Source organism: Salmo trutta, chromosome 32 (genome assembly GCF_901001165.1).
Source record: "Salmo trutta chromosome 32, fSalTru1.1, whole genome shotgun sequence".
NCBI lineage: Eukaryota > Metazoa > Chordata > Actinopteri > Salmoniformes > Salmonidae > Salmo > Salmo trutta.
In genome coordinates, this window is record NC_042988.1 from 23683563 (window position 1) to 23694981 (window position 11419).

The 11419-nt window shown below is 45.3% G+C and overlaps 1 protein-coding gene across 4 annotated transcripts; it reads left to right on the forward strand.

Moving 5' to 3' along the window:
* Positions 1-221: 221 nt before the first annotated feature.
* LOC115171479 (potassium voltage-gated channel subfamily A member 1-like) lies at positions 222-11212 on the forward strand. Of its 4 annotated transcripts, none has more exons than XM_029728317.1 (3): positions 222-385; positions 3570-4400; positions 8239-11212. In XM_029728317.1, exons 2-3 carry the CDS (start codon positions 3666-3668, stop codon positions 9145-9147), a joined length of 1644 nt encoding a protein of 547 aa, XP_029584177.1. In that variant the 5' UTR covers positions 222-385; positions 3570-3665; the 3' UTR covers positions 9148-11212. The 4 variants fall into 4 exon arrangements, with proteins under 4 accessions (XP_029584177.1, XP_029584180.1, XP_029584179.1 ...); XM_029728320.1 differs by having other exon boundaries at positions 3621-4400; XM_029728319.1 differs by having other exon boundaries at positions 269-314.
* Positions 11213-11419: the final 207 nt, after the last annotated feature.

Genomic DNA, 11419 nt, shown 5'->3' on the forward strand with positions numbered 1-11419 from the left:
TTCGACCTGACAGCATTCTCCAGAGAAATAGTAGGCATGAGAGAGAGCAAAGGGGAGAGACTGAAGGCTGTGACCTACAAACAAGCTTAACTATCTTCACTTCACCCAGGGTGGGGTATCAGCAGACAGATTAACACTACCCCTGAAGGAGCCATGGTGCCCCCACATTCCCTTCCCTTCCACCCCCAGACCAGACACAGATAGAGAGACGGCCAGAGGGAGGGCCGGACGGACAGACAGACAGACAGACGGCCAGAGGGAGGGCCAGACAGACAGACAGCCAGACAGACAGCCAGACAGATACCCTGGTGGAGGTACAGTAGCAGAGGCATCGTGATTCTCTTGAGTAATTAGTCTCTATCAACAGTAGCTGACTGACAGAGGGGTGAGTGTAACAGTGCAGGCTTCTTCTTGTAAATAACACCAATAATATGGTTCTTACTTCACAGCAGCATGCTTGGGCATGGCTTGTAACTAGGGTGTTTATGAGTAGGACTCTGTGTTATTCTAATAATGGCTGTGTTTACTGTAAAGACTAACCTTCTGATTAAATAAATAGTCATTCTGACCGAACATAAAGGTTAAAGGTTACGATTGAAATAACACCTGTCTAGTTCATGCTTTTATTTGTTATTCTGTACTGTAGTTGTAAAATGTTTCTTACATACTACCGGTCAAGAATTTTAGAACATCAACTCATTCTTGGGTTTTTCTTTATTTTAACTATTTTCTACATTGTAGAATAATAGTGAAGACATCAGAACTATGAAATAACACATATGGAATCATGTAGTAACCAAAAAAAGTGTTAAACAAATCAAAATATATTTTGTATTTGAGATTCTTCAAATAGCCACCCTTTGCCTTGATGACAGCTTTGCACACTCTTGGCATTCTCTCATCCAGCTTCACAAGGTACTCACCTGGAATGCATTTCAATTAACAGGTGTGCCTTGTTAAAAGTTCATTTGTGGAATTTCTTTCTTTCTTAATGTGTTTGAGCCAAACAGTTGTGTTGTGACAAGGTGGGGGTGGTATACAGAAGATAGCCCTATTTGGTAAAAGACCAAGTCCATATTATGGCAAGATCAGCTCAAATAAGCAAAGGGAAATGACAGTCCATCATTACTTTAAGACATGAAGGCCACTCAATACGGAACATTTCAAGAACTTTGAACGTTTCTTCAAGTGCAGTCGCAAAAACCATCAAGCGCTATGATGAAACTGGCTCTCATGAGGACAGCCACAGGAAAGGGAGACCCAGAGTTACCTCTGCTACAGAGGATAAGTTCATTAGAGTTACCAGCCTCAGAAATTGCAGCCCAAATAAATGCTTCACAGAGTTCAAGTAACAGAGACATCTCAACATCAACTGTTCAGAGGAGACTGCGTGATTCAGGCCTTCATGGTCGAATTACTGCAAAGAAACCACTGTTAAAGGACACCAATAAGAAGAAGAGGATTCCTTGGGCCAAGAAACACGAGCAATGGACATTAGACCGGTGGAAATTTGTCCTTTGGTCTGGAGTCCAAATTTGAGATTTTTGGTTCCAGCCGCCGTGTCTTTGTGAGACGCTGTGTGGGTGAATGGATGATCTCTGCATGTGTGTTTCCCACCGTAAAATCATGGAGGAGGTGGTGTTATGGTGCTTTGCTGGTGACACGGTCTGTGATTTATTTAGAATTCAAGGCACACTTTACCAGCATGGCTACCACAGCATTCTGTAGCGATATGCCATCCCATCTGGTTTGGGCTTAGTGGGACTATCATTTAAAACATTTTTTAAAAGTAACCTTCATTTAACCAGGCAAGTCAGTTACAATGACCCAACACACCTCCAGGCTGTGTAAGGGCTATTTGACCAAGAAGAAGAGTGATGGAGTGCTGCATCAGATGACCTAGCCTCCACAATCCCCCGACCTCAACCAAATTGAGATGGTTTGGGATGAGTTGGACCGCAGAGTGAAGGAAAAGTAGCCAACAAGTACTCAGCATATGTGGGAACTCCTTCAAGACTGTTGGAAAAGTATTCCATGTGAAGCTGGTTGAGAGAATGCCAAGAGTGTACAACGCTGTTATTCTACAATGTAGAAAATAGTACAAATAAAGAAAAACCCCTGAATGAGTAGGTGTTCTAAAATTCTTGACTGGTAGTGTATTTGCGGGTGAATTGGCATAAATTACTTAATGCCTACATTTCTGTTAAATAATTATGAGTATTAAAATTGCCAATAATGTGAGTTGTTTCTCCTCCCACTTCTTTATCTGCCTTTACCTGATATGTCTCTTCTTCTGCTGTACCTGATATGTCTCTTCTTCTGCAGTACCTGATATGTCTCTTCTTCTGCAGTACCTGATATGTCTCTTCTTCTACAGTACCTGATATGTCTCTTCTTCTGCAGTACCTGATATGTCTCTTCTTCTGCAGTACCTGATACTTCTTCTGCAGTACCTGATATGTCTCTTCTTCTGCAGTACCTGATATGTCTCTTCTTCTGCAGTACCTGATATGTCTCTTCTTCTGCAGTACCTGATATGTCTCTTCTTCTACAGTACCTGATATGTCTCTTCTTCTGCAGTACCTGATATGTCTCTTCTTCTGCAGTACCTGATATGTCTCTTCTTCTGCTGTACCTGATATGTCTCTTCTTCTGCAGTACCTGATATGTCTCTTCTTCTAGCAGTACCTGATATGTCTCTTCTTCTGCAGTACCTGATATGTCTCTTCTTCTGCAGTACCTGATATGTCTCTTCTTCTGCAGTATCTGATATGTCTCTCTTCTTGCAGTACCTGATATGTCTCTTCTTCTGCAGTACCTGATATGTCTCTTCTTCTGCTAGTACCTGATATGTCTCTTCTTCTGCAGTACCTGATATGTCTCTTCTTCTGCTGTACCTGATATGTCTCTTCTTCTGCAGTACCTGATATGTCTCTTCTTCTGCATACCTGATATGTCTCTTCTTCTGCAGTACCTGATATGTCTCTTCTTCTGCAGTACCTGATATGTCTCTTCTTCTGCAGTACCTGATATGTCTCTTCTTCTGCAGTACCTGATATGTCTCTTCTTCTGCAGTACCTGATATGTCTCTTCTTCTGCAGTACCTGATATGTCTCTTCTTCTGCAGTACCTGATATGTCTCTTCTTCTGCAGTACCTGATATGTCTCTTCTTCTGCAGTACCTGATATGTCTCTTCTTCTGCAGTACCTGATATGTCTCTTCTTCTGCAGTACCTGATATGTCTCTTCTTCTGCAGTACCTGATATGTCTCTTCTTCTACAGTACCTGATATGTCTCTTCTTCTGCAGTACCTGATATGTCTCTTCTTCTGCAGTACCTGATATGTCTCTTCTTCTGCAGTACCTGATATGTCTCTTCTTCTGCAGTACCTGATATGTCTCTTCTTCTGCAGTACCTGATATGTCTCTTCTTCTGCTGTACCTGATATGTCTCTTCTTCTGCAGTACCTGATATGTCTCTTCTTCTGCTGTACCTGATATGTCTCTTCTTCTGCAGTACCTGACATGTCTCTTCTTCTGCAATACCTGACATGTCTCTTCTTCTGCAGTACCTGATATGTCCCTTGATAACTTCAGCAGCGTTGTGCATTTCTCTCTAGAGTGAGGGGACAAACTGTCCACACAAAGAACTAAATAGAAGTTGAATGACAGACCAAGGAATGGAGAACCATGACAAGGGTGGAGGTGAAGGAGGAGGAGAAGGAGACAAGAAACATCTCCCAGAGGAGGTGAGCGAGAGCGACAAGGAGACCAAGGACCAGCGCAACAAGGCGGAGAAGGGAGAGAAGGAGACAGAGAACAACGGCAGTGAAAAGGAGAGGGTTGAGGGGAAAAGGGAAAGCTGTCGTCGCTCAGGCTCCCTGTGGAGGGGGGGTTGGGCCCTGACGGAGCGGCTAGCCATCAACGTGTCGGGGATGCGCTACGAGACACAGCTCCGCACTCTGGCCCAGTTCCCTGACTCCCTCCTGGGGGACCCTAACCGCAGAATTCGCTACTTTGACCCTCTGCGCAATGAGCTGTTCCTGGACCGGAACCGGAACTGCTTCGACGCCATCCTCTACTTCTACCAGTCTGGCGGGCGGCTGCGGCGGCCTGCCAACGTGCCCCTGGATGTGTTCTTGGATGAGCTGCGCTTCTATGAGCTTGGTGAGGAGATCATGGAACGCTTCAAGGAGGATGAGGGCTTCCCCAAGGAGGAGGTGCCTGCCCTGCCTGAGAACGAGATGCAGAGGAAGGTTTGGATGCTTTTTGAGCACCCAGAATCCTCCTCGGGCGCACGCATCATCGCCATCATCAGCGTCATGGTCATTGTGGTGTCCATCGCCATCTTCTGCTTGGAGACGCTGCCTGACTTCAGGAACGAGAAGGAGCTCCGAGAGGTGAGAGGGGGCCGTTGTGGGGCCAGGGGCCTGAGGGCCAAACAGAAATGACACACAGGAGAGAGAGAATGAGAGAGAAACAGAGAATGGTAGAAAAGGAAATTAACAAAGGCCCCAGGAGAAAGGAGAGGCTGCGGGAGATGTGCATAAAGCACAGATAGAGGAAGGAGAGGAAGAAAGAGATGAATGAAGAGAGGATGAAAGAGTAAGGAATGCATCTCGACAGGGTGCTAAGAGAACAGAGGTTAGCACATTGGGAGACTGATGATGGGGTGATCGTCAACAGTCAGTGAAGGATGACAATTAGTAAAGGATGACAATTAGTAAAGGATGACAGTCAGTGAAGGATGACAATTAGTAAAGGATGACAGTTAGTGAAGGATGACAGTTAGTGAAGGATGACAGTTAGTGGATGACAGTTGGTGAAAATCAATGACAGATGTCACCCTGTGGAACATAAATACTACATGTGTGACCACATAGGAATGGGAAGAGTGGGGGGTGAGAAGAGGGGGAACGAAAGTGTGGTAGGAAAACAAGAGAAATAGATTGGAGAGAGAGAATCACAGTTAGGGATCTAGAGAAAGAGGGAGGTTGCCGGTAAGAGCGGAAGAGAAAAAGGGGTGGGACAGAGAGAGATGAGGGGCAGGAAGGGAGGGGTAAATATGGACTGCACAAAGAACATTATGGTTTATTGATGGTATCTCCAGATCACTGTCCATCTGTGTCTCACATTGACTGGTGTTCCAGGATCACTGCCAAGATGACTCCGTACGGGAATAGATGGAGTTGATAGGAACATATAAACTGAGAGAGAGAGAGAGAGAGAGAGAGAGAGAGATGGAGAGAGAGGGAGAGATGGAGAGAGGGAGAGATGGAGAGAGGGAGAGAGGGAGGGAGAGAGAGAGGGAGGGAGAGAGAGCGAGAGGGAGGGATAGAGGGAGAGAGAGAGGGTAAGTGAAAGTGGAGTGCAAAAGAGGAGAGTGGAGAGGAGGGTGTCTCACGTTACTCCTTAGAGATCTAAAGGAGCTATATATAGCGTAAGGACAACCCTAAGAGCACATCAACACGTAAACGTTGGTTCCCATTAATAAACACACTGACTCATACCCACTGAAAGAGGCATGGAAAGAGTAGTACAGAACACCTATTTGATGACTCGCACAAAATGAAATGAACCCCACACGCCAAGTGGCTTACCGACAAGGTTGGCTTAGCTGCCTTTGGATTTTGAGGGATCATGCAAAAGCACAGAACACAAGGTATACGGTGGGTCTTACCGAAGCGCATATGCACACACCCGACCTCTCACACTCACTCAGTCACTCACACACACTCACATGATCAGAACATCTGACATAAGACACACAGTGCTCTGTACAGACTCAAAATGGCAGCATAGGTGGCAGCAACTGAAAATAAATCCTTGTCTTTTAGAAGACGTTCACCTCCCATTGCAGCGGGTACCTCTAGACACTGCATACAGTATTGAAAGACATGCTGTATGGTTCTGTGACCATTTGGATGAGAGGCTAGTTGTTATACCTTTCTCATTGGGTGACAAAGAGTGAGAATGTCTGTCGGGGCAGTGTGATCATGGCTTTTGAACCTCATAAAGGTGAGGAGAAATGGAACTAAAGTGGGTGACAAATGTGAGGGCAAATGACACAGTCATTTCAGTTGGTAAAAGCATTCCAGGCCTCTACATAAAGACTAACATATGCAGTATATGCACAAACAAACAACTGCTGTATATGTACCTCACACAGGCACACGGACACGCACTAACACGCAAACAGTATATCATAGACTTTGGCTTCACTATTCATAGGCAATAAAAATTCTGAGCCATTTGATTCCAATCCGTCTTATGGCTGGACATACCATAAAACCTAAATTTGACTGTCTCACTTTGAACCTCAAGACTGCTTCTTAGAAAACATTGTCAGGATGAAATGAAGTGTCAGATTCCTCAGTCAGTCCTGACGCTGTGCTGTAATATTAGCCTTTGTCACATGCAGTCATGCACTATAATGTTTTTCTTCTGTTTAAATATAGAGACGAAACACATTTGTATCAAAGTCTGCGGAAAGAAAGAGAGTGTGATTGCACAAGTGAAGATATGTTAACACAGTATTACAGTTATCACAGTCTTAATCAGACCGTGATGACAGATACATTTTCCACATGTGCTGAGATAAGACTTTGCCACCTTTAAAATAATCACTTCTCCTCCCTTTCTCCTTCTTCTCATGTTTACTGTAGTCATCATGGTTCTCCCCGATCTCTGTTTAACCTTCCCTCCTTACTATTTGTTATTCATTTCTGTCCTTCATTACCCTTGTAATGAACACGACAGACAGAGAGCTGGTTTCAAGCGCAGGACGCAGCAGGTGTTTATTGTAAAGGACCACAGGAGGAGGCAGGTAGCTGGGTCCAGGGGCAGGCAGAAGGTCACACACAGGAGGAGGCAGGTAGCTGGGTCCAGGGGCAGGCAGAAGGTCATACACAGGAGGAGGCAGGTAGCTGGATCCAGGGGCAGGCAGAAGGTCATACACAGGGGGTCCAAAAGGGCAACAGAACAGGCAGGGAAAAGTCTAGTAACGTAGTCCGGGAGATCAGGCAATAGGTAGATAACAGGAAATCCGATAGGCTAAAGTACAGGCAGGGAATAGGCAAAAGGCGTTGTTAGGAAAACAAAAACGATCATACACGGGAGGCGTAAATCACAGAAAACCCAGCGCTCTGAAAGACGTGTGTCACAAAACAAACAATACCTCACAGTGATGGGACGCAAAGAACTGAACTAAATAGTGTGTGATAATGACATACAGGTGTGTGAACAGGTGATTAGAATTCAGATGATTGGGATCTGGAGAGTGAGCTGCGTTCAGGGGATCTAGGTGTTTGAGAGTGTGAGCTGGAAAGTGGACCTGAAAGTTAGCTGCGTTCAGGGGATCTATGTGTTGGAGGGTGTGAGTTGGAAAGTGGACCTGAAAGTTAGCTGCGTTCAGGGGATCTATGTGTTGGAGGGTGTGAGTTGGAAAGTGGACCTGAAAGTTAGCTGCGTTCAGGGGATCTATGTGTTGGAGGGTGTGAGTTGGAAAGTGGACCTGAAAGTTAGCTGCGTTCAGGGGATCTATGTGTTGGAGGGTGTGAGCTGGAAAGTGGACCTGAAAGTTAGCTGCGTTCAGGGGATCTATGTGTTGGAGGGTGTGAGTTGGAAAGTGGACCTGAAAGTTAGCTGCGTTCAGGGGATCTATGTGTTGGAGGGTGTGAGTTGGAAAGTGGACCTGAAAGTTAGCTGCGTTCAGGGGATCTATGTGTTGGAGGGTGTGAGTTGGAAAGTGGACCTGAAAGTTAGCTGCGTTCAGGGGATCTATGTGTTGGAGGGTGTGAGTTGGAAAGTGGACCTGAAAGTTAGCTGCGTTCAGGGGATCTATGTGTTGGAGGGTGTGAGTTGGAAAGTGGACCTGAAAGTTAGCTGCGTTCAGGGGATCTATGTGTTGGAGGGTGTGAGTTGGAAAGTGGACCTGAAAGTTAGCTGCGTTCAGGGGATCTATGTGTTGGAGGGTGTGAGTTGGAAAGTGGACCTGAAAGTTAGCTGCGTTCAGGGGATCTATGTGTTGGAGGGTGTGAGTTGGAAAGTGGACCTGAAAGTTAGCTGCGTTCAGGGGATCTATGTGTTGGAGGGTGTGAGTTGGAAGCAGACTTTACAACCCTGTTTGCTTTCTCTTGTCTAAACCACGGTCATTCCCCCTTCACTGTTTTACCTCCCCTCAATCTCTCCTGCTTATTTTCTACCACTCACTTTCCCTCTCTCCTTCTCTCCCTTCAGAAATTCACCTACCAGCCCCATCCTACCCTCCCCAACATCACCATCCTGGTCCCTCCCACTGGCAGTGCTTTCCATGACCCCTTCTTCCAGGTGGAGACCATATGTATCTTCTGGTTCTCCTTTGAGCTCATTATGCGCTTAGCCAGCTCCCCCAGTAAGCTCCACTTCTTCAAGGACGTGATGAACACTATCGACTTCCTCGCCATCATTCCCTTCTTCGTCACTCTGGGCACAGAGCTGGCCAGGGACAAAACCTCCAACAAGGACCCAGGCATGTCTTTGGCCATCATCAGGGTCATTAGGTTGGTCAGGGTGTTCAGGATCTTCAAGCTGTCGCGTCACTCCAAGGGCCTGCAGATCCTGGGCCAGACTCTGAAGGCCAGCCTGAGAGAGCTGGCCCTGCTCATCTTCTTCCTCTTCATCGGAGTCATCCTCTTCTCCAGCGCTGTCTACTTCGCCGAGGCGGACAGCCCCGACACGGTGTTCACCAGCATCCCCGAGGCCTTCTGGTGGGCCGTGGTCTCCATGACGACAGTGGGCTACGGGGACATGTACCCTACGACTCTGGGGGGCAAGCTGGTGGGCTCCATGTGTGCCATCGCTGGCGTGCTCACCATCTCCCTGCCAGTCCCCGTCATTGTGTCCAACTTCAGCTACTTCTATCACCGAGAGACGGAGTGTCTCGAGAAAATCAGTGAGTACACCCACATCAGCACCTCTCTCTGGGAGGGTGAGGACGAGGAGGGAGACGAGGGGGAGGGAGATTACACTCCCCTGTATGTGGGCGACTGCAAGGGAATCTGTAACCCCCTCAATGGGACACTGCTGTCAGGACTGTGTGCGGGGCAGGACGGGTGGGAGAACAAAGTCAACGTGTACCTCAGGGAACCCCTGGTCACTCAGGTATGAGACAGGATGGATGGATAGACAGAGGATCTGATGAATACAACCCTGGTAATCTGCCTCTAAGTTAAATAGAGAGAGAGATAAAGGAGGATGGCAAAGTAAAGGAGAAGAGATACAAAAAAAGTACTATTTTACTCAAGGACTTACTTGCACGCTTGCACCGTCAATGGCTTCCACCGTTTACTAAAAACAGAACTGATGAGACCATGGCAGAGATATTGTGACAGCTTGCTTTTTGCTAATGTCACTGAGAATCGAGTATGATGCCGTCATATTGACAATAAAAACAGCTGAAACAGAATGTATATTTATTTATTATATATTTACCAGATTGTAATAACAGTCTATATAGTACATACAACTCTAGCAATTGTAAATGTTGGTGTTTTTAAGACATGAGTGAATTGCAGTGCCATTTTATTTGTTATTGTGTGCTAGCTAGCTAAATGCACAGGGCCGTTATGAATGTGTGTAGAGGGTTGACTAAGGGCGTTTTTACCATTTTTGTGAACCCAGTGCAGTTGGCACATTTTTTTTGTGCAGTGTGAACACTCCCAAAGGAACTCAGACCCCCTCAGAAGAGCCCCCTAAGTGAACCGAACTGAGATCATCTCAAGAGCTGGTCTGAGTTCAGTTCTCTTGAATTCCGAGGTTCGGTTCCTTTTTTAGGGCAATGTGAACACAAAGCTCCCCAGGTTCACTTGTCATTATTTCCGCGCGACACACTAGACTACTGCAGCATTGTTTTCCTGCCGTAACCACTCACATTGTTGTTACAAAAGAGAGAAGTGGATGTGCAGGTTCATGGAAAAAAACATGATGTTTTTTTATATTGATTAGCGATTGTCAAGAATCCACCGAAATGTTTAGTTTGTAGTTCAGATGATTTGTTTGCCATATGTGATCTATAGGCTAAGAGAGGTTCATAAAACTGTTTATTTGATTGTGGGGTTTGAATAGTGTGAGAAGACAACAGTATATTTGGTGAGAATCACAACATAGGGTCCAAAATCAATTCTAGCTCTTAAAAGGGCGGTAGCCTACATTGGGTTTACAATTTTCAATTACACTATTATTTAATCTGCAGTTATTCTTCTGCTATTTATTCTGTTACCAATAATATTTACATGTTAATAGTGTCTTCTAATTAAAATGATTATTTCTCCCCTTTTTTCACTAAATGCAGTCTATTAGCTTTCCAAATGTAAGCCGGTAGTATATATAGCTGTCCGATAACACGTTTTGATGGAATGGCTTGTCCTGCACTGCACTTTGTAAAAACCTGGAGTGCATTGAGTGAATTTTGGAAAAAGATCTTGGTTCCTTTCTAAACATGTCAATGCCAATGCAAAGAGGACTCGGACCACAAAATAGGTGAAATGAACTGACAAAAGAGTTGAGTCCTCATTCAAAGATCAGTTCTTTTAAAGAGGACTATGTGTAAAACCACTCTGAATGTCCTGATGGGACTGGGCACCCGTCTCTGAAAGTTATGGCAGAAATGCTCTGCAGTGATATTGTGTTGACGTGGAACACAAAGAGATCAGCCTGGGGGCTGTGGTGCAAACAGAGAGCAGCCCTAAGTGTTGGTCCTGGGCCAGTGGAGAGTTTTCAGTGTGTAATGAAGACAGCTAGGCTGGGCGGCAGGGAAATCTGATCCTGGACCTGTCAGGCTTCCAGCTGACCCTTCCTCCCAATGGCTGTGCAGGGCTACCACTAGTAGATACCACTGGCCTAAATCCATACTCACCCCGTGGGTAGAAGTACTTTACTGGTCATCCAAAGACACATCCCTGGCCCTGTCCATGTTACCATGGTGCCTCAATTACCTTGCCTACTTAGAATGTGTCTTAACAAAATGCTTTGCACAGTGTTCAGTGTTTATACTGTGCTTTATAAATATGTTCTTATGATCAGAGATTGTGAGCTGCACAGATTGTATAAGAGAGTGGGTTGTGTGTGTGTGTACGTGTATATGTGTGTGTGTGGTTACCAGTATGTGTTCTATGACTGTGAACCCTGTTTATATTTGTTGTATTTAATAAAGATTATATTTATTTATCAGTTATCTAAATTAGTCCCTGTTTTATTAACGGAGGGGAGATGAGTCAGCAGATGCCCACTTCACCACAAAACAATTATGTAAAAAACAACAACCAAAATGTCAAGTCTTTCAAAATGTTGACATAATATGTTAAATGTATGATATTTTTTGTCAATGTAGATACCATCTGTTTAATTTGGTAAGAGAGCAGATTGGATCATTTGAGTTCCC

Bases quoted from the DNA above. Each gene is read 5' to 3' on its own strand.
- LOC115171479 (XM_029728317.1), top strand. From the start codon at position 3,666: ATGACAGACCAAGGAATGGAGAACCATGACAAGGGTGGAGGTGAAGGA. The intron at 4,401-8,238 runs GTGAGAGGGGGC...CTCTCCCTTCAG, and splicing joins ACGAGAAGGAGCTCCGAGAG to AAATTCACCTACCAGCCCCA.